This window comes from Homarus americanus, unplaced genomic scaffold (assembly GCF_018991925.1).
Source record: "Homarus americanus isolate GMGI-L3 unplaced genomic scaffold, GMGI_Hamer_2.0 scaffold55843, whole genome shotgun sequence".
Taxonomy (NCBI): Eukaryota; Metazoa; Arthropoda; class Malacostraca; order Decapoda; family Nephropidae; genus Homarus; species Homarus americanus.
The window spans coordinates 29945-53644 of NW_024733150.1; the positions used below are offsets into that span (position 1 = coordinate 29945).

A 23700-nucleotide genomic window follows, 5' to 3' on the forward strand; every position below is an offset into this window, starting at 1 on the left:
GATGAGGGAGGGACTCATAGAGGAAGATGGGGAGGAACTACTTAGGGAGGAAAAATGGGGAGGAACTGTTTAGGGAGGACGATGATGGGGAGGAACTACTTAAGGAGGAAGATGGGGAGGAAATTTAGGGAGGAGGATGGGGAGGACACTTAGGGAGGAGAAGATGGGGAAGAACTGCTTAGGGGAGGAAGATGGGGAGGAACTACTAGAGAGGAAGATGGGGAGGAGCTACCTAGGGAGGAAGATGGGAGGAACTACCTAGGGGAGAGGAAGATGGGGGAACTTAGGGAGTGAAGATGGGGAGGAACTGCCTAGGAGGAAGATGGGGAAGGCTATTTAGGAGGAAGATGGGGAGGAACTACTTAGGGGAGAAGAAGGGGAGGATAGGGAGGGAAGATGGGGAGGAACTACTTGGAGGAAGATGGGAGGAGCTACCTAGGGAGGAAGATGGGAGAAAGAACTACTTATGGGGAGGAAGAAGGAGGAGGAACTACTTGGGGAGGAAGATAGGGAGGAACTACTTAGGGAGGAAGATGAGGAGCTACCTAGGGAGGAAGATGGGGAAGAACTGCTGGGAGGAAGATGGGGAGGACTTACTAGGAGGAAGAAGGGGGCTTAGGGAGGAAGAGGGAGAACTACTTAGGGAGGAAGATAGGGAGAACTGCTCAGGAGAGAAGATGGGGAGGAACTGCCTAGGGAGGAAGATGGGAAGAACTGCTGAAGAAGGAGGAACTACGGGAGGAAGATGGGAGGAACTACTTAGGGAGGAGAGATGAGGAGCTACCTAGGGAGGAAGATGGGGAAGAACTGCCTGGGAGGAAGATGGGGAGGAACTACTTAGGAGAGAAGATGGGAGGAGCTACCTCAGGGAGGAAGATGAGGAGTTACCTAGGGAGGAAGATGGGGAGGAACTGCCTGGGAGGAAGATGGGGAGGAACTACTTAGGGAGGAAGATGGGGAGGAGCTACCTGGGGAGGAAGATGGGGAAGAACTGCTTAGGGAGGAAGATGGGGAGGAGCTACTTGGGAGGAAGATGAGGAGCTACCTAGGGAGGTGATGAGGAAACTACTTTAGGAGGAAGATGAGGGAGGGAGTGAAGATGGGGAAGAACTGCTTAGGGAGGACGATGGGAGGAACTACGAGGAGGAAGATGAGAGGAGCCACCTGGGGAGGAAGATGGGGGGAGGAACCATTAGGGAGGAAGATGAGAGCTACCTAGGAGGAAGATGGGGAAAAACTGCTTAGGGGAGGACGATGGGGAGGAACTACTTGGGGAGGAAGATGAGGAGCTACCTAGGGAGGAAGATGGGGGGAGGAACTAGGGAGGGAAGATGGGAGGAACTTAGGGAGGAGAAGATGGGGAGGAACTACTTAGGGAGAAGATGGGGAGAACACTGGGAGGAAACTACTGCTTGGGAGGAAGATGGGGAGGAACTACTGGGAGGAAGGGGAGGAAGATGGGGGAACTACTTAGGGAGGAAGATGGGGAGAACTACTAGGGAGGAAGATGGGGAGGACTTAGGAAGGGGAGGAGCTACCTGGGGAGGAAGATGGGGAAGAACTGCTTAGGGAGGAAGATGGGGGAACTACTTGGGGAGGAAGATGAGGAATACCTAGGGAGGAAGATGGGGAAGAACTGCTTAGGAGGACGTGAGGGGAGGGATGAGCTACCTTGGAGGAAGATGGGAGAACTACTTAGGGAGGAAGATGGGGAGGAACTACTACTTAGGAGGAAGATGGGGAGGAACTACTTAGGGAGGAAGATGGGGAGGAACTACTTAGGGAGGAAGATGGGGAGGAACTACTTGGGAGGAAGATGGGGAGGAGGAAACTTGGGGAGGAAGATGGGGAGAGAACTACTTAGGGAGGAAGATGAGGACACTTAGAAGATGAAGATAGGGGGAAGAACTGCTTAGCAGGGAGGACGATGGGGAGGAACTACTTAGGGTGGGAGATGAGGGAGCTACCTACCTGGGGGAGGGAGGGAAGATGGGAGAACTACTTAGGGAGGAAGATGGGGAGGAAACACTTAGGGAGGAAGATGGGGAGAACTACTTAGGGGAGGAAGATAGGAACTACTTAGGAGGAAGATGGGGGAGGAAGATGGGGAGAACACTTAGGGAGGAAGATGGGGAGGAAACTACTTTTACTGCATAGGGAGGAAGATGAGGGAGGAACTACTTATGGGGAGGAAGAGATGGGGAGGAGCTACCAGGGAGGAAGATGGGGAAGAACTGCTTGGCAGGAGGAAGATGGGGAGGAACCACTTAGGAAGATGGGGAGGGAGCTACCTAGGGGAGGAAGATGGGGAGGAACTACCTAGAGAGGAAGATGGGGAGGAACTGTCTAGGAGGAAGATGGGGGAACACTTGGGAGGAAGATGGGAGGAACTGCTTAGGAGGAAGATGGGAGGAACTGCCTAGGGAGGAAGATGGGGGGAAGACTACTTAGGAGGAAGATGGGGAGGGCTGCCTAGGAGGAAGATGGGGGGGAACTACTTAGGGAGGAAGATGGGGAGGAACTGCCTAGGGAGGAAGACAACGAGTTAAATCCAGATGAACTTTTCGGAGAGTTGAGTGTCGATGTGAAGGAAGAAAAGGAGGAAGATCCGGCGAGAGTCGAGGAAGATTTGGATGATCCACCTGAAGCTTGGGCTGGTCCACCTGAAGCTTGACCTGATCCACTTGAAGCTTGAGCTGATCCACTTGAAACTTGACCTGATCCACCTGAAGCTTGACCCGATCCACCTGAAGCTTGACCCGATCCACCTGAAGCTTGACCTGATCCACCTGAAGCTTGACCTGATCCACCTGAAGCTTGACCCGATCCACCTGAAGCTTGACCTGATCCACCTGAAGCTTGACCTGATCCACTTGAAGGTTGGGTGGGTCCCTCTGTCGTCACCTGTCCAGTAATTAGAGGTGAGGTAACAGGTACTTTACAGGAGCACAGTCTGCCGTTCTGTTGCAGTTTGACGATCACGAAGCCTGGTTTCTGTAAGAGAGAGAGAGAGAGAGAGAGGTATTTATTTTTCACTGGGATTGAACAAATATATGTTTACCTCCCCTTCCCACTAACCTTCCCATTGCAACACCACCACCAACCTACATCTCCCCCTTTTTCTTCTCCCCTTCCTCCCCTGGTAATATTAACTAGGTCACTACAGGTCCTGGTTGCCATACTCACCAGGTCAGCTGCCCATGCCGCGTAATTAGGCGAGGTTTCCCGACGATCATTATCCTGGATCAATAATTCGCCGGTGGCCAGTGACATCAGCAATGACGTCACCAGCAGACCAATCATCCCGACCAATAACCTGGCTGGTGGGAATGACGTCATTATCCCTGAATTGTTGACGTTCCCGATTGGTCGATGTTTTGTGTTGAAGTTGTTATTGATGACGAAAGACTATATGCAGTTCCGAACTCTGTGACGGTAGAAAAAAATACTTAAAAATTTATAATTTTGTGGAATAAACTCTTAAAAAGAGACTTAAAACAAATCTCTGAGGAAAAAAGTAAACAAATAAATAATCAAATCACATATGAAAAGGAATCTTGGGGAAAAAATCTTCAACGAAAAAATTACGTAATATTTACTCCTATAAAAAAAAAAAAAAAAAAAAAAAAAAAATATATATATATATATATATATATATATATATATATATATATATATATATATATATATATATATATATATATATATATATATATATATATATATATATATATATATATATAATTGATAGAAAAATTAGTCATCTTTAAAAATCACTGACTTTAATGCTCACTAATGGTCATTCACTTCTAAAAACACTAACGAAACTAAGAAATAATTCACTCACTCACTCACTTATTCATTAATTCAGTCTGTCCCTCACTCACTTCCACCTTCCTCACCTCATTCACTCCCTCCCTCCCTCCCTCACTCCTCACTCCATCACCCACTCTCCTCCCTCCATCACCCACCTCCTCCCTCCATCACCCACCTCCTCCCTCACTCACTCCATCACCCACTCCCTCCCTCCGTCACTCACTCCATCACCCACTCCCTTCCTCCCTCACTCACTCCATCACCCACTCCCTCCCTCCCTCACTCACTCCATCACCCACTCACTCCCTCCCTCCCTTAAAGGAGTCTCAAGTGGCGATATGGGATTGATTATTAGCCCCACTAAAACACACCAAACACCTTCACACGCACATATGGATATAAGGTACACACACACACACACACACACGTACCGTCAGCCACAAGAACAACTAGACACCTACTGCTGGTGTTTGAGACAATGTATCTGGTAAAACTGTCCTGAACAACAGACAAAATTACAAAATGACCTGTAATTTATGTTTTATTCTTACATATATGTTATAAATACATTTGTTGTGAATGTTTTACTAGTGTCTTATGTTCTTAAGTAATATATTGTATCCAATGGTCGTAAACTTGTTGCCGAATGGGAGCGCAGTTATCGTACAGCTCCCTCCTCCTCCTCCCCCACTTTTTCTCTTTCCCTACTTTTTGTTTACTGATGTTTGGATTAGTAAAGGAAGGAAGAGGAGTAAATAGAAGAATAAAGAAGGGGAAACAATAAAAAGTTAGAGATAACAGGTGGGGGGGGAGCTGTGTCTCATCATGCGTCTGGATGCACAGTTTCAACGTTACCAGACCATTTTCAGGCCTTACAGCTACAGTATACTTATTCCTGTGGCCGACTGTACATACTTACACATACATAAGCACACAAGTATTAACTACACACATACACATAAGCATACATACATACAAAATCACACATATATACATACATACATACACACACACACACACATAGACTACAAAAACAGCATTATTTGATCTTTGAATCATTAATACATTTTCTTAAATAGGTTTACATAAAGCCTGGACCTACAGAGTTAGAATCAATATATATTTTCGTGTGTACATGTAGAAAACTATACACTATGTTTGGTGTATATAGATGCACATGTGTGTAAACCAAACAATTAATAAACTTCTCTAAATGTATAAAAACTGTTATTAATTTTATTTTATTTTTATTCTGTTAGTTTAAAATTTTAGGACATGATAAAAATTTAATATATTTTTTTTACTTACCTGTGGAGAAGAATGTGTACTAGAGCAGGTAATTATCAGTACACATATACTAACACCACCACCACCACCATTACACTACAACCACCTCACCACCTTCAGTGCCCCTGGCGTGAGAACTGTGTACGATTCCCTTCTACCCTATATCACATAACTCCAATATCACTCGTTTAAAAATCTACTGTAATTAACTCCTCCACCTGGGCTGTGATGTGGCAGGTGTCCAACTACCTTTAATACTGTATTTAAGTGAGTTGACCTTTGGCTGTTGGGTAAGTGGAATGACCACCTGTGTGTGTGTGTGTGTGTGTGTGTGTGTGTGTATCAAATTAAAGAGAGATAACCTTCTTTCTTTTTTAGGTATTTTAAAATCGAATTAAAGTTACCACCAAATAGAGATAAATATTCATTACTAATCAATAATACTTGATAAAAAAAAAAATCCCTCCATACACTGTAAAACATGATAGCATTATACACTTGTTAACTGATAATAATAACAAAGGCGAAGTAGTGAATGAAAACAGAGGAAGACAACAACAACAACAATAACAATAACAACAACAACAACAACAACAACAATAACAACAACAACAACAACAATAACAATAACAATACTACCCCAATAAACTCAACTTTGGGAACCTAACACAAAAAAAATATATATTATGGATATAAATTATGACCTCAGCCAGAAAAAAGTTACCAATGATATAAAAAGTTTTGAAATTTTACAATAGATGAAATAACATCACTGACATAAAAATTTTGAAAGTATAAATAAAATAGGATAAAATAATGACTCAGAGATAATATAGAAGTTAACGGAAATAAAGGAATATTAAACAGAATATATATTGAGACATTATAGAACAATATAATACTTCCCACTACAGTAATTATATAACAAATACACAATTACTACACATCAATTATAATTCTACCGAGTTAATCACTGAGAAATATTTATAGTTCAAGAGAGGAAGATTATAAATTAAGACAAACTGGTGAGGAAATATAGGTATGTGTGTATGAATTTATCTGTGTGTATATATATCTGTGTGTGTGTCAGTGTACGTCTGTGTGTGTGCGTGTCTCAATTCCTGTTAGTTGGTGCTTGAAACATTCTGGAACTAATTTGTATTATTATTTTTGTTTATATATAGAGACTTTGTTTCGCTTCCGCCTTCAAGAAATAACAAAGGAAAATTAGAATAGCTATTTATGTCCCATGATCCAGGTATTCAAGCTTTTGTTTTTTTCTTTATACATATAGGATTATTGTGATTGTTTTCTCTCTCTCTCTCTTTCTTTCTTTCTTTCTTTCTTTCTTTCTTTCTTTCTTTCTTTCTTTCTTCTATTTTACTGTTTATTATCATTTTGATTTTCTCTTTTTTAATATTTTAATAATTACCCTCTTTCTTTTTTCCTTCTCTCGCTTTTTTTCTTTCTCTATTTTCTCTCCTTATCTTTATTTTCTGTGTCTTCTTTCTCAAGCTTCTTTCTTTACTCTCTCTCTCTCTCTTCACTTTCTCTCTATTTCTTATTTCTCTCTCCCTATCTTTCTCCAATTATCAACTTTATTCTCTGTGTATATTAATCCCCTATAGTAAAACCCCTATTTAATGGACTATATGTAGAAAAATCCGTTATATCGAGAGTCCGTTATATGTGAAACCCCCCCATCTAGCGGATTATACTGAGAAAAAGTCCCTTATATGGAGGTTTCGTTCTATACACGCATACAATAAACGAATAAATAAACAATAAACAAAAGAAAACATAAATACAATAATAAAAAAGTAAATAAAAATAAAATTAAATAAATAATAATCACTAGATGTATGTAAACGAGAAATATTAACACGAGTCATTATTATTTCCAAATCATTTCGTCTGCTAAAGTTCCTCACAACCTTAAGTCACATTTACATTAACAAAATATAGTCCTACTAATCTTATATCTATTTCTACATTATAACCTCATTTTAGTTTCAATTCATTTGCAGGTTGAAAAATTTCCGTTTCAAATTAATTTATTCATTCAACTTCATTACACAGCCATTTTGTGATTTTTTCTTGACAAACCTTTTTCGGCCATTATGTGATTTTCTTCTTGACAAAAACACTTTCTTCCACCCTGAATCCAAGGAATACGTGAAAAAACACACCAAAGTTCTCCCTTACTCTCGTGAAGTTCAAGGTAGGTGTCTCTTGCCAGAATCATTGCGTTGATTTTTTTGGGGGGGATGTAGCCAAGTAGGTGTAGGTAAGTAGGACGCCCTGGCCATCAGTGACAAGGTCTACACAAATTACGTGATGAAGTTCATAAGATGTGTCTGGCTTCTGCGGGACAAAGTTGCTGCATGTTGTAAGTCCCATCACCAGAGAATACGTCTCATATATCCCCCTCTCTCGGCTCTTTACTTCCTCCTAATGCCTAAAGTTTTCAGTGTCAGATACTAGTACTTCTTCGTCTCTTTCTGGTGTTTGCTGATAACTTACATCTACCGTCATTTTATTCTATTTATCATTTTTTTATTCATGATTTTCTCTCTATTAATCCTATTCTCTCAGTCTCCCTCTTCCCCTCTTATTCGACCACCGCTACACCTCCTCTACACACTAGCGGGAGACAGTCATAAGAATCTCACCTGATCCATCGCTGTGACGTTCTTGTCCACATGCTGGGAGACGGGACAAAGATTCTTTATAAACGGACGTAACACCACGCCCTCAACCACGCCCATAAGGAGGAGAGACAACTGAGCAGACTTCATCACGCCCGCTGGTGAAGAAGACTCACCTACGACTGAGTCAGGTCACAGGCTCAACGTTAACTGTATCTTCACCGTTTTTTTCCCTCCACCAGGAAACTATTATAACGAGGAACTAAAAACTCATCACTCGTCCTTCAGTAGCAGGTAAGTAATTAGACATAATAAACCTGTATGATTAGACACCACCTGTATGACGTGTATGATAAGTTAAGACACCACCTGTATGACGTGTATGATAAGTTAAGACACCACCTGTATGACGTGTATGATAAGTTAAGACACCACCTGTATGACGTGTATGATAAGTTAAGACACCACCTGTATGATGATAAGTTAAGACACCACCTGTATGACGTATGATAAGTTAAGACACCACCTGTATGACGTGTATGATAAGTTAAGACACCACCTGTATGACGTGTATGATAAGTTAAGACACCACCTGTATGACGTGTATGATAAGTTAAGACACCACCTGTATGACGTGTATGATAAGTTAAGACACCACCTGTATGACGTGTATGATAAGTTAAGACACCACCTGTATGACGTGTATGATAAGTTAAGACACCACCTGTATGACGTGTATGATAAGTTAAGACACCACCTGTATGACGTGTATGATAAGTTAAGACACCACCTGTATGACGTGTATGATAAGTTAAGACACCACCTGTATGACGTGTATGATAAGTTAAGACACCACCTGTATGACGTGTATGATAAGTTAAGACACCACCTGTATGACGTGTATGATAAGTTAAGACACCACCTGTATGACGTGTATGATAAGTTAAGACACCACCTGTATGACGTGTATGATAAGTTAAGACACCACCTGTATGACGTGTATGATAAGTTAAGACACCACCTGTATGACGTGTATGATAAGTTAAGACACCACCTGTATGACGTGTATGATAAGTTAAGACACCACCTGTATGACGTGTATGATAAGTTAAGACACCACCTGTATGACGTGTATGATAAGTTAAGACACCACCTGTATGACGTGTATGAGTTAAGACACGGAAAAAGATAATAGTAATATATATTTAACTTGTCTACATGTTTAATTGACAGACGTTTGCAGGTGTACATGATATTGAGATGACAGAAGTTAATACTTCAAACAACAGTTACAGGTGTGCTTTATAATACTTAAAACAACAGTTACAGGTGTGCTTTATAATACTTCAAACAACAGTTACAGGTGTGCTTTATAATACTTCAAACAACAGTTACAGGTGTGCTTTATAATACTTCAAACAACAGTTACAGGTGTGCTTTATAATACTTCAAACAACAGTTACAGGTGTGCTTTATAATACTTCAAACAACAGTTACAGGTGTGCTTTATAATACTTAAAGCAACAGTTACAGGTGTGCTTTATAATACTTAAAGCAACAGTTACAGGTGTGCTTTATAATACTTAAAGCAACAGTTACAGGTGTGCTTTATAATACTTCAAACAACAGTTACAGGTGTGCTTTATAATACTTAAAGCAACAGTTACAGGTGTGCTTTATAATACTTCAAACAACAGTTACAGGTGTGCTTTATAATACTTAAAGCAACAGTTACAGGTGTGCTTTATAATACTTAAAGCAACAGTTACAGGTGTGCTTTATAATACTTAAAGCAACAGTTACAGGTGTGCTTTATAATACTTAAAGCAACAGTTACAGGTGTGCTTTATAATACTTAAAGCAACAGTTACAGGTGTGCTTTATAATACTTAAAACAACAGTTACAGGTGTGCTTTATAATACTTAAAGCAACAGTTACAGGTGTGCTTTATAATAAAACAACAGTTACAGGTGTGCAGGTGTGCTTTATAATACTTAAAGCAACATTTACAGGTGTGCTTTATAATACTTAAAGCAACAGTTACAGGTGTGCTTTATAATACTTAAAGCAACATTTACAGGTGTGCATATATAATACTTCAAACAACAGTTACAGGTGTGCTTTATAATACTTAAAGCAACATTTACAGGTGTGCTTTATAATACTTAAAGCAACAGTTACAGGTGTGCTTTATAATACTTAAAGCAACAGTTACAGGTGTGCTTTATAATACTTAAAGCAACAGTTACAGGTGTGCTTTATAATACTTAAAGCAACAGTTACAGGTGTGCTTTATAATACTTAAAGCAACAGTTACAGGTGTACTTTATAATACTTAAAGCAACAGTTACAGGTGTGCTTTATAATACTTAAAGCAACAGTTACAGGTGTGCTTTATAATACTTAAAGCAACAGTTACAGGTGTGCATTATAATACTTATAATATGAACAACAAGCATTTACCTCTACCAGCAGTCACCTATGCATGCACATTTCACAAGCACAAGAGTGTTTCCTTCACAAGTACAATATAAACATTGGTCCACACAACAGGGTGCCATTATGAGAATATTGAAATAATATGGAGATGATAAACATAGCTGATAAAAGAGTGGAAAACCAAGGAAATTATTTATAACTGTTAGCTAACTCAGAGGAACATGTGACGTTACCAAGTGAGAGAGAGAGAGAGAGAGAGAGAGAGAGAGAGAGAGAGAGAGAGAGAGAGAGAGAGAGAGAGAGAGAGAGAGAGAGAGAGAGAGAGAGAGAGAGAGAGAGCTTCCCCGGTTATGTTAACTTGGCAATAGTGTTGTTCCAAGTAGTAATGTTGTCGGCGCCGTTTGGTCAAGGTGGTGCTGCTCTAGACGACCCAAGGATAAGCCTGGTCGTACCATTCCTCGCCCACAGCTGTGACCCATATATCGACCTCGGTCAAGATTTTGCTGTCGAGAGTGTCGTTGCCGGTGAGCCACGTCAAGTTTGAGTACAATCCGTCGCCATCCGAGGTACAGTTATAGTCGACGGAGTGGAAGAGCGGACAGGTGGTCTTCAGGTTCAAGTTTTCAAAGGGCGCTTGCCAGTAGTTGCCTGCGTCGCCACCGAGGAAGTTCCCAACTCCGATAATTTTGGAGGAGTAACTGAAGTTGGCAAAGTAAGAGTACACGGTGAAGTCATCGTAGACGACACGCAGCCTCAGCGACAGCGGATTTACCCACAACAAATCATACATAAAGGACTTTGTTATTGAACTCTCATCCTTCTTGAATCTCCAGATTTTTTGCCAGCCGCGGTCACAGTGGTATTTACTGGTTAACGTCAGAGCTTCAGTCTTCCACAAGAGAAGGTAAGCAGTTTTATTTTTCAATTGTTCGTTCCAACAGTTATGGGCACAGTCATCACAATGTTCCCCCTGGCAGTGAAGCCTTCCACATATCCAACAGTCACCCTGAAGGCACTCAGTGAAACAGGTTCTGATAGGCTTTGGCAAGTGTCCAGGTCTGACGTCGAAGGTTTTCATACCATCCTTCTTATACAAGATCGGCAAGGAATCGGCACAGCGGTCGTAGGTGGTGAGCCTACAGTAGTTTCCAGAGGCGTTGAAGATGAAGGAGTGACAGTTGCTGTGCTGAATACAGCGCCGGTGACACATCAACAACATCTGCTGTACTGATATTCCTGTTGGAACAGCAAAATATTCTACTGTACATGATGCTAAGTCTTTAAACTGATGAAATATATAACAACAAGGTGAAAACCTCAACGATATAGATAATCAGACCCAGATAATACACATTAATTGTTTGTTCTTTGAATATGACCTTAAAAAAGTTTAATTCTACAAATATCTCTATCCATCTAACCATACTGTCATCCAAGCGTAATACTGTACACAACAAACCCGATTAAGCAGACCAAGTAAATCAATAGTTCCATATTACCCGACTATTTCACAACATATTAACTTTGTGTTAATGTTCCTCAGAGCCGAGATGTAAGATGACTCACCTGAAGTTGGATAATACGTCTCCAAGAGTCTCTCTTCCGTGCGCATAGAGGAATGGACAATCGCGTTTTCATAGTACATGTCTGAGACGCCGTAGATCCCCTCAGACGTGACTATGGCGGACAGTCCTACACCCATCCACCCACCACAGGCGACCAGGAACAAAACAGGACCATACGACATCCTGAAGGACCTCAAACAAGTCCTCCTACTCCTCGGGTGATCCTGCCCTTGTGCCTCTTCAGGATCCATCTGCAACTTAACGAAGGCTCGACACTCACTTGTACATTCCCCCCACAAAAGTCCTACCGCCTCTCCTGCTGAACCACGAACCCCGAGATTAACACTCACATGAACCCGAAGCAGTAGACACAGATGCATTATTCTGTCGATAAATATGCTTCGGATTCACGATTCTGAATCTTGGGGTTCGTGGGTCATAACAGAGAAACTTGAAATAAGAATCACAACAGAAAGTAAAGTAAATTAATGTGAGATATTATAAGTAACAGGTAATACTCATTGAAAAAAATATCCAACAGCTTTCTTTGTAAGTGAATGAATGTAAGAATGTCAAATATATAAGTAACAAATATTTAAGTGTGAAACAAAGGATGACGAGAGGATTAGACATCCCAGCTTATTTCACCTGAAGATTATACACCTAAGCTTATTTCACCTGAAGATTATACACCTAAGCTTATTTCACCTGAAGATTAGACACCCCAGCTTATTTCGCCTGAAGATTAGATACCCCAGCTTATTTCACCTGAAGATTATACACCTAAGCTTATTTCACCTGAAGATTATACACCTAAGCTTATTTAACCTGAAGATTAGACACCCCAGCTTATTTCACCTGAAGATTATACACCTAAGCTTATTTAACCTGAAGATTAGACACCCCAGCTTATTTCACCTGAAGATTATACACCTAAGCTTATTTCACCTGAAGATTAGACACCCCATATAGAATCAGCGGATAAAATGCTAAACAATAGATAGACAGGTGTTTCGCTCTCTTCCCACACTGAAACAACTATCCTGTCTCACTTATTTTCATGATCTGTCAATTTTCTCATAATCCATCAACTTTCATTCTAATCCATCAGCTTCCCCCTAATCCATCAGCTTCCCCCTAATCCATCAGCTTCCCCCTAACCTGTCAACTCGTTCTATTTCGTCAATTCCTTCTCAATCCGTCAACTTGCTCCTGTTGAGGATATTGACACGAATAATCACCATCGTACACCACCTCGTCTCCGTCAACGTGTGTGTGTGTGTGTGTGTGTGTGTGTGTGTGTGTGTGTGTGTGTGTGTGTGGTGTGTGTGTGTGTGTGTGTGTGTGTGTGTGTGTGTGTGTGTGTGTGAAACATAAACAAATGTTACTCACCACTCACCTGCTGTTGTTGTTTGCTGTTTATTTGTTTGTTGCGGCGGTGGTAGTTCTCCTCTGGTGGTGTCCTTGCTTCTGCTTCTTCTGCTACTTCTTCAGCTAGTAGTGGCAGTGGCGGTGGTGGGCTTCTGCTGCTACTTCTTCAGCTAGTAGTGGCAGTGGTGGTGGTGACCTTCTTCTGCTACTTCTTCAGCTAGTAGTGGCAGTGGCGGTGGTGGGCTTCTGCTGCTACTTCTTCAGCTAGTAGTGGCAGTGGCGGTGGTGGACTTCTTCTGCTACTTCTTCAGCTAGTAGTGGCGGTGGCAGTGGTGGCCTTCTGCTGCTACTTCTTCAGCTAGTAGTGGCAGTGGCGGTGGTGGCCTTCTGCTGCTACTTCTTCAACTAGTAGTGGCAGTGGCGGTGGTGGATTCTGCTGCTACTTCTTCAGCTTGTAGTGGCAGTGGCGGTGGTGGCCTCTGCTGCTACTTCTTCAGCTAGTAGTGGCAGTGGCGGTGGTGGCAGTGGCGGTGGTGGCCTCTGCTGCTACTTCTTCAGCTAGTAGTGGCAGTGGCGGTGGTGGACTTCTGCTGCTACTTCTTCAACCTAGTAGTGGCAGTGGCGGTGGTGGGCTTCTGCTGCTACTTCTTCAGCTAGTAGTGGCAGTGGTGGTGGTGGCCTCTCTGCTGCACTTCTTCAGCTAGTAGTGGCAGTGGCGGTGGTGGGCTTCTGCTGCTACTTCTTCAACTAGTAGTGGCAGTGGCGGTGGTGGGCTTCTGCTGCTACTTCTTCAGCTAGTAGGCAGTGGCGGTGGTGGGAGTTCTGCTGCTACTTCTTCAACCAGTAGTGGCAGTGGCGGTGGTGGACTTCTGCTGCTACTTCTTCAGCTAGTAGTGGCAGTGGCGGTGGTGGACTTGCGCTACTTTTCAGCTTGTAGTGGCAGTGGCGGTGGTGGCCTTCTGCTGCTACTTCTTCAGCTAGTAGTGGCAGTGGCGGTGGTGGCCTTCTTCTGCTACTTCTTCAGCTAGTAGTGGCAGTGGCGGTGATGGCCTCCTTCTCTACTTCTTCAGCTAGTAGTGGCAGTGGCGGTGGTGGCCTTCTACTACTTCTTCAGCTAGTAGTGGCAGTGGCGGTGGTGGCCTTCTTCTGCTACTTCTTCAGCTAGTAGTGGCAGTGGCGGTGGTGGCCTTCTGCTGCTACTTCTGGCAGTGGCGGTTTCTGCTGCTACTTCTTCAGCTAGTAGTGGCAGTAGCGGTGGTGGCCTCTGCTTACTTCTTCAGCTAGTAGTGACAGTGGCGGTGGTGGCGGCTCTTCTGCTACTTCTTCAGCTAGTAGTGGCAGTAGCGGTGGTGGTGGCCTTCTGCACTTCTTCAGCTAGTAGTGGCAGTGGTGGTGGTGGGCTGCCACGTCTTCAGCTAGTAGTGGCAGTGGCGGTGGTGGCCTTCTTCTGCTACTTCTTCAGCTAGTAGTGGCAGTGGCGGTGGTGGCCTTCTTCTGCTACTTCTTCAGCTAGTAGCTTCTTCAGCAGTAGTGGCAGTGGCGGTGATGGACTTCTGCTGCTACTTCTTCAGCTAGTAGTGGCAGTGGCGGTGGTGGACTTCTGCTGCTACTTCTTCAGCTTGTAGTGGCAGTGGCGGTGGTGGCTGCTGCTACTTCTTCAGCTAGTAGTGGCAGTGGCGGTGGTGGCCTTCTTCTGCTACTTCTTCAGCTAGTAGTGGCAGTGGCGGTGTGGCCTTCTGCTACTTCTTCAGCTAGTAGTGGCAGTGGCGGTGGTGGCCTTCTTTACTTCAGCTAGTAGTGGCAGGCTGGCTCTTCAATTGGCAGTGGCGGTTTTCTGCTGCTACTTCTTCAGCTAGTAGTGGCAGTGGCGGTGGTGGCCTTCTGCTGCTACTTCTTCAGCTAGTAGTGGCAGTAGCGGTGGTGGCCTTCTGCTTCTACTTCTTCAGCTAGTAGTGACAGTGGCGGTGGTGGCCTTCTTCTGCTACTTCTTCAGCTGTAGTGGCAGTGGCGGTGGTGGCCTTCTGCTGCTACTTCTTCAGCTGGCAGTAGCGGTGGTGGCCTTCTGCAGCTAGTGGCAGTGGTGGTGGTGGTGGCCTTCTGCTACTTCTTCAGCTAGTAGTGGCAGTGGCGGTGGTGGCCTTCTTCTGCTACTTCTTCAGCTAGTAGTGGCAGTGGCGGTGGTGGCTTCTGCTACTTCTTCAGCTACTGCTACTTCTTCAGCTAGTAGTGGCAGTGGCGGTGATGGCCTTCTTCTGCTACTTCTTCAGCTAGTAGTGGCAGTGGTGGTGGCCTTCTGCTTCCTTACCCCACCAAGACCAAACTGAGCGCAGACCATCGATAATCACAACTCGTTCCACATAAGCTCCTCCCTCCCCTCGTGCCTCCTCCTTGCGCCCCAAAATCACTTCCCTTCCCTCCTCCTCTTTCTCCCCTTCCCTTTACTCCCCCTACTACCATACTCCCTTCTCTTCTACCCCTTCCTCACTACATACCCTCCTCTCCCCCTCTTACCTCCCCTTCATACTCTACCTCTCCCTTGCCCCACTACCTTACTCTCCCCTACCCAATAAACCTCCCTACTTCCTTGTTCTTCTCTCCCTTCATTTCTCCCCACTCCTTCCACACCATCTTTAGTCTCCCCGATGCTCCACCTGTTTCTAATGGTGAAGTAAACAATATGGCCGCGTCTCTCTCTTCCATCATTCTCACTACCATTCCCATTGCCATCATTCCCACTACCATTCCCATTGCCATCATTCCCACTACCATTCCCATTGCCATCATTCTCACTACCATTCCCATTGCCATCATTCCCACTATCATTCCCATTGCCATCATTCCCACTACCATTCCCACTGCCATCATTCCCACTACCATTCCCATTGCCATCATTCCCACTACCATTCCCATTGCCATCATTTCCACTACCATTCCCATCATTCCCACTACCATTCCCATTGCCATCATTCCCACTACCATTCCCATTCCCAAACTCTCACAAATGTCTCAGTTTTTTTTTAATGTGGTTTTAAAGTCACACATAAAGATGTTAAAAGAGAATTCCATAAAGTTTTAACCAATGGTCTTTATTCATTATTGTAATTGTTTATATAAGGAATGAGATGTAAGGTGTTATACTCAGGTGATGTATAATTCATGTATAATTAACGCTATTATACATCAGGCTTCCCATCCAATTTGAGATATCTAACCTAACCTAACCTAACCAAACCTAATGTTAACCAAACCAAACCTAAACAAACCAAACCAAACCTAAACAAACCAAACCTAAACAAACCAAACCAAAACAAACCAAACCAAAACAAACCAAACCAAAACAAACCAAACCAAACCAAACCAAACCAAAACAAACCAAACCAAACCTAACCAAAACAAACCAAACCAAACCAAAACAAACCAAACCAAACCAAAACCAAACCAAACCTAAACAAACCAAACCTAAAACCAAACCAAACCAAACAAACCAAACCTAAACAAACCAAACCAAAAACAAACCAAACCAAAACAAACCAAACCAAAACAAACCAAAACCAAAAACAAACCAAACCTAACCAAACCAAAACAAACCAAACCAAAACAAAACCAAACCTAACCAAACCAAAACAACCAAACTAAAACCAAACAAACCAAACCAAACCAAAACAAACCAAACCAAAACAAACCAAACCTAACCAACCAAAACAAACCAAACCAAACCAAACCCAACCAAACCAAACCAAACCTAACCAAACCAAACCAAACCCAACAAACCCAACCAAACCAAACCAAACCTAAACAAACCAAACCAAACCTAACCAAACCAAACCAAACCAAACCAACCAAACCAAACCAAACCAACCAAACCAAAACAAAACCAAACCTAACCAAACCAAAACAAACCAAAACCAAAACAAACCAAACCTAAACCAAACCAAAACAAACCAAACTAAACCAAACCCAACCAAACCAAACCAAACCTAACCAAACCCAACCAAACCAAACCAAACCAAACCAAAACCAACCAAACCCAACCAAACCAAACCAAACCTAACCAAACCAAACCAAACCAAACCTAAACTGAACCAAACCCAACCAAACCAAACCAAACCCAACCAAACCAAACCAAACCTAACCAAACCAAACCAAACCCAACCAAACCCAACCAAACCAAACCAAACAAACCTAACCTAACCTAACCAACTAAAACCAAAACAAACCAAACCTAACCAACCAAACCTAACCAAACCAAAAACAAAACCAAACCAAACCAAACCAAAACAAACAAACCAAACCTAACCAAACCAAAACCAACCTAAACCCAACCCGAACCAAACCAAACCTAACCAAACCAAAAACAAACCAAACCAAACCTAACCTAACCAAACCAAACCAAACCAAAACAAAACCAAACCAAACCAAACAAACCAAACCAAACCTAACCAAACCAAACCAAAACCAAACCAAAACAAACCAAACCCAACCAAACCCAACCAAACCAAAACTAAAACCACAAAACAAACCTAATCCTAACCAAACCAAACCAAACCAAACCTAACCAAACCAAACCAAACCAAAACAAACCAAAACCAAACCAAAACAAACCTAACCTAACCAAACCAAACCAAACCAAACTCCAATCAAACCAAACCAACCAAAACAACCAAACCAAACCAAACAAACTAAACCAAAACACCAACCTAACCTAACCAAACCAAACCAAACCAAACAAACCAAACTAAAACCCAACCAAACACAAACCAAACCAAACCAAACCAAAACCAAACAAAACAAACCTAAACAAACCAAACCTAACCAAACCAAACCCAACCAAACCAAAACAAACCAAACCTAACCAAACCCAACCAAACCAAACCTAACCAAACCAAACCCAACCAAACACAACCAAAACCAAACCAAACCCAACCAAACCAAACACAACCAAAAACCAAACCAAACCTAACCAAACCAAACCAAACCAAACCAAACCTAACCAAACCAACCAAACAACCAAACCAAACCACCAAACCTAACCAAACCAAACCAACCAAACCAAACCCAACCAAACACAACCAAACCAAACCAAACCAAACCCAACCAAACCAACCAAACCTAACCAAACCAAACCTAACCAAACCAAACCCAACCAAACACAACCAGACCAAACCAAACCAAACCCAACCAAACACAACCAAACCAAACCAAACCAAAACAAACCTAACCTAACCCAACCAAACCAAAACAAACCAAAACAAAACAAACCAAACCAAACCTAACGCTAACCGCAGTCTTGGTTCACTTACTCATAAACAAGGGAGAATGGAAGTCACACTATGAGGACAACAGCACACAGGGGACAGACACTCCATCACAGCACACAGGGGACAGACATTCCATCACAGCACACAGGGTACAGACATTCCATCACAGCACACAGGGGACAGACACTGCATCAGTCAAAATGTGTCCTGAGAGATGCGAGGTATGAAGCGTTCTACGTCACTTGTACTCCAGGGATTGTCAACAAACCTGAATTCTGAGCTTTAGTGGAGGTATAATATTACTGGTACACTTAACACGTTCTAGTGTGTGTGTGTGTGTGTGTGTGTGTGTGTGTGTGTGTGTGTGTGTGTGTGTGTGTGTGGAAGAGACATAAGGGCACAGTACTGATAGCAACGAAATAATAATAATAATAATAATAATAATAATAATAATAATAATAATAATAATAACAACAACACAAGACAAAAATAAAAACACTTGGGGAATAAAAAGAAAAAAAAAACAACGAAAATAAAAAAAACTCATAACAGTGATGGATCTGTGTGTGTGTCTTGTCTCCTGAGGACTATTTCCACACCTGTTCCATTAACATACCTGAGAGAAGTGAACACCTACCTACACACCTGAGGGCAATATTTCCCCCTAAGTGAGAACAGTGAGTTTAATGTACACGGGGAACACTGCCTCTTTATGGACTGTACACACGAGGGTATTAATGGCTTGACAAGTGTGCCCTGTGCCGTAGGTAATAGTAATAGTCGTAGGTAATAGTTTTAGTTGGTATTATAAATTTTAAGAATCAGCATTTCCAAGTCGACATTATTAGTATTTAGAACTGAGAATTTGTTGCTATACCTGTACTTATAACTCGTTTAATAACCTTTACCTGTATATATTACCTGTAAAAGTACCTCTCTACCTGTACTTGTAAATATCCTTGTACGTGAAAATCTACCTGTATTTGTGCCTCTCTTATGTATGTCTTTGTGTGTGTTATTTTACCTGTGATTGTCCTTAAATTAATACCTGAACTAACAGACGTCCTTGTGAACGCCCTTATATTTGTACTTGAAACTCTAGACACATGAACAGTGGCTCCATTGGTGTCTCAACAAATGATATTTAATTATACTTCGAATATCTATTTATACAAGGGCTCGTAGGTCGTAATTAGGGGTATATCGCGTGATGTCATTCCGTCAACACACACACACACACACAAACACACACATCACCTAGTGATTATTAGACGATTTATTGTGGTCGTCATGGAGAAAATATTGGTGGAATATACACTGCTTTGTTTACAGTATGTATGTATGTATGTATGTATGTATGTATGTATGTATGTACCACCTCTACGAACATTTGATCTAGAAAAACAAAAAAATTTACCTACTAAATAACCTAAAGGAGATGGAAGAATTCATTTTTATTTCTTGTCAATAAATACTCTCAATGTTCATCCGTCAACGCCATATATGTACCTCAACTCTTTGTGTGAGGTTAGATTAGGTTAGGTTGAGATAGGTTATATTAGGTTAGGTTAGGTTAGGTTAGGTTAGGTTAGGTTATATTAGGTTAGGTTGAGATAGGTTATATTAGGTTGGGTTAGGTTAGGTTAGGTTAGGTTAGGTTAGGTTAGGTTAGGTTAGGTTAGGTTAGGTTAAGATAAATAAGTTCGTATGGAATGGTCAATGGGAAATGTTGTCAATAGCTGAGGAGTAAACATAGTGTCTTCAGGTGGATGACGACTGAAAAAACAAAATTCTTCCTCCTGTTTTGGGATATTATTGAGGTAAGAAATAAGTTTTGTTCGTAAAGTACCGTAAGTAGTGAACTCAGAATCCCTACTTTAAAATAATCTGGTGGTAGGATAAATATAAAGTAACATCACTTAGAAAAAGTAATGGCACACTACACTCCAAAAATTCAAACGACAGTAGGTTAGTGTTTTAATGGATGATATGACGTAAACAGAAATTCTAAGTTATGCCTAAAAAAATGCTGTTTTCTTTTAATGTCTTTTAAAGAAAATGGTTAAATATTTATGGTATACTATAATAAAAAGCTTATGCACGTAACGCTATAGTACTAATACAGTCCACGCCACTTCTAAATTACACAGACTGGTGGCCTCGAAATTTCTAACCGGTAACTTGACTGGGTGCATCCCTGCCCCACCCCACCTCCGGCAACACACAAAGCATGGTAATTAATCGGTGTTCAGCCAAGGTGTAAAGTCATCCCTTACCCCCGAACACACTGACACCCCTTCTCATCTTAATCCCGGTCTATTAAAGATATCCTTCACCGGACATCTTGCCTGTGGGCAGCCTCGGCAGCCCCAGCAACACATACAGCTCCTGCTATGCAGAGACTAAGGCCCTCAAAGTCATACAGCGTGAAAACACAACTGTTATAAAATAAGTGTTGTGCAAGGAAACAAATTCTTAACTCATAACAAGTTCAATTGCGTTAAAACAGGAACACTGATCTTTTCAACAAAGTTCAACTTAGTCAAATTTAGTTAATATGATGGTGTCTGACATACCTGTTATAAGACGCTTAAAGTGCCCTCTGCTGCCCGCCCTATGTTTTATACCTAAATTACCTTGTCACTATTTTTAAGGACATATTTATTCGTCTCAGTTATGGTACACTTGGCTTATGACAAAAAGTACGATGGGTTTGCAGTAATTCTTAAGGCTAATGCTTATAATTTATTAAGTTTTTGAGCTTGTAATGCGTCAATTAAATTGATCACAAGTACTCAGATTGGCATGACCATTTCTTGTGAAGTCAGCGTCTAGGACATAGAATGACTTCAGGGGCTAGAGACTTTGACACGTTCTGCCAAATGATTAATGAATTTATTTAATACAAAATGAAAATCACTTCAATATAGTCTTCAGATTCCCTGATGGCTGCATATAAAAGGCATAATTATAACTTCAGATTGGACAAATATCCCGTAGCTTCACCAGAGGCAAAAACAGTTATCGTAGATTTGGCTGGGCATCCAAATACATCGTCTGAGTACAATTTTCACTACACTTAATATAACTGAAGCTTTCAACATATTTACTTAATCTTGGTTAAAGGAATATAGAAAATGGACGGTACCGCTCACTAGAGAAAACAAGTCTCTCCCTAAGGGGTAACTCGCTCGTTTCACACATGTTTTAAAGACATAGAGCATAGTATGAATAAGTGTGGGCATTAATATACTATCAGGGTAACTGTGCCCATGAGACGTTGACTCGTTGATGATGGAACGACGTCCTCAAAGATGGGATACGAAGGACTCCAGACTAAGCTGATGAATAAAACGATAAACAATAAATACGATAACTTGGACGTACCTGAGATGTGGTGTGTTAATGACCCGCGAACAGCTGTTTTAAATCACACTTACCTGGAAAAAGAAAAGAAAAATCCAAATGAGATTACCTGCCGTCTACCCCCTCCCACCTCCCCCCCCCCACACACCTATATCATTACCCACACTTAATGCACAAGAACAACTAAGGCAGAACTAATGATCTTAAGCATTAGTTTAGACCAAATGGATGACTAAGAGAACCCGTTTAATATGTCAAGAACACAACAGTAGTATTATTAGTAGTTTACCTTGTGCTGGTGGTCGCGGGAACCCTGGTGCCATACAGTGTCACCTCCTGGCACCGTCTTGACACTTTTATGACACCTCGTGGCACTTGACACCTTGTTGCAGTTTATGACACACTTTACGACACTTTGAGAACACTTTATATGGCACTTTATTGACACTAAGACACTTTGAGAGACTTCACACCACCTTACGGCACTTTTCGACAACATATGACACTATTGTATGTTGCTTGGACACTTTATAACTATTCGAAACTTAATGACACTTTAGAACACTTCATGGCACTTATGTCATTTCATAGCACTTTTCACTGCACCAAATTCTACCATATCATACGTATTGGCACTTTATCAGACCTACTGGCACTTAAAATCACTTTATAAAACTTTTGGATATGACACTTTATTTACTTTTATCCTCTTCACGGCACCTTATGACACTTTACGACACTTTATACCACTCTTATGACACATGCAGGTGTTTTTGGCGCCCATTTTTTTGTGACACTTATAAATCGTCATGACACAAACACTTTACGTTACTTACGAACACGTTATGATACAAGTGATCACTTTTGAAACTTAAGACCAATTTGAGACACTTATAATTACTTTACGGCACTTATAAACACTTTGTGACACTTAAAAAACACTTTATTACACTGAACGACACTTTACGATACTTCACAGACCCCGTCAATTTCAGTCTCTTCACCGGTTATTATTATTATTATTATTATTATTATTATTATTATTATTATTATTATTATTATTATAACTGCTACTATTACTATTATTGTTATTATTATTATTATTATTATTACTATTATTATTATTATTGTTATAATTATTATTATTACTGCTACTATTACTATTATTGTTATTATTATTATTATTATTATTATTATTATTATTATTATTATTATTATTATTATTATTGTTATTATTATTATTACTACTATTATTATTGCTATTATTATTATTACCATTACTATTGTTATTGTTACTACTACTATTGTTATTGTTACTACTACTATTGTTATTGTTACTACTACTATTGTTATTGTTACTACTACTATTATTATTACACTTTCTCTTACTGCCATGATCTTTAATGTTGAACCCAAACGTTCAAATATCCGTGAATATCCGGGCTATATGCAAATTTCTCAGGAAGCTGTTGTAATCATGCAAATGAGCGTGCATGTCTGTCCAAGTGAGTGGCGTGTGTATGTGTGTGTGTGTGTGTGTGTGTGTGTGTGTGTGTGTGTGTGTGTGTGTGTGTGTGTATGTGTGTGGCAAAGACAAGAGAAAGGCTTAAGCAACATCATTCTTCCTTAAAATACTCTACTAATTTACTCAACCAACACCCAACACAACAATAACCCCAACAGCAGCCAACAACCATTACAACACCAAGCACCACAACCACAGCAACCAACAACCATAACAACATCAACCACAACCTCCCCCACCCACAACCACCCCATCCACAACCTCCCCACCCACAACACTCCATCACCACAAAACTACACCACCACCACCACCACCTCCCCCACCCCACAACCTCCCCCACCCACAACCTCCTTACCCCACAACCTCATACCCCACAACCTCCCCCACCCACAACCTCCCCCACCCCACAACCTCCCCACCTGTT

At 41.5% G+C, this 23700-nt stretch overlaps 2 protein-coding genes across 3 annotated transcripts; both read right to left on the reverse strand.

Moving 5' to 3' along the window:
- Positions 1 to 2451: 2451 nt before the first annotated feature.
- Positions 2452 to 5252, reverse strand: LOC121869391 (putative lysozyme-like protein). 2 transcript variants are annotated; one of them, XM_042370740.1, is made up of 4 exons: positions 5125 to 5252; positions 3187 to 3427; positions 2874 to 2994; positions 2452 to 2810 (listed from the first exon to the last, which is right to left on the reverse strand). In XM_042370740.1, exons 2-4 carry the CDS (start codon positions 3337 to 3339, stop codon positions 2473 to 2475), a joined length of 612 nt encoding a protein of 203 aa, XP_042226674.1. In that variant the 5' UTR covers positions 3340 to 3427; positions 5125 to 5252; the 3' UTR covers positions 2452 to 2472. The 2 variants fall into 2 exon arrangements, with proteins under 2 accessions (XP_042226674.1, XP_042226673.1); XM_042370739.1 differs by having other exon boundaries at positions 2452 to 2994.
- Positions 5253 to 10483: 5231 nt separating this feature from the next.
- Positions 10484 to 12004, reverse strand: LOC121869393. The gene is made up of 2 exons (XM_042370741.1): positions 11758 to 12004; positions 10484 to 11427 (listed from the first exon to the last, which is right to left on the reverse strand). Exons 1-2 carry the CDS (start codon positions 11936 to 11938, stop codon positions 10613 to 10615), a joined length of 996 nt encoding a protein of 331 aa, XP_042226675.1. The 5' UTR covers positions 11939 to 12004; the 3' UTR covers positions 10484 to 10612.
- Between the last annotated feature and the right edge of the window lie 11696 nt (positions 12005 to 23700).

Bases quoted from the DNA above. Each gene is read 5' to 3' on its own strand.
- LOC121869391 (XM_042370739.1), bottom strand. From the start codon at position 3,339: ATGACGTCATTCCCACCAGCCAGGTTATTGGTCGGGATGATTGGTCTG. The intron at 2,995-3,186 runs GTGAGTATGGCA...TCTCTCTTACAG, and splicing joins CGGCATGGGCAGCTGACCTG to AAACCAGGCTTCGTGATCGT.
- LOC121869393 (XM_042370741.1), bottom strand. From the start codon at position 11,938: ATGTCGTATGGTCCTGTTTTGTTCCTGGTCGCCTGTGGTGGGTGGATG. The intron at 11,428-11,757 runs GTGAGTCATCTT...CTGTTCCAACAG, and splicing joins GACGTATTATCCAACTTCAG to GAATATCAGTACAGCAGATG.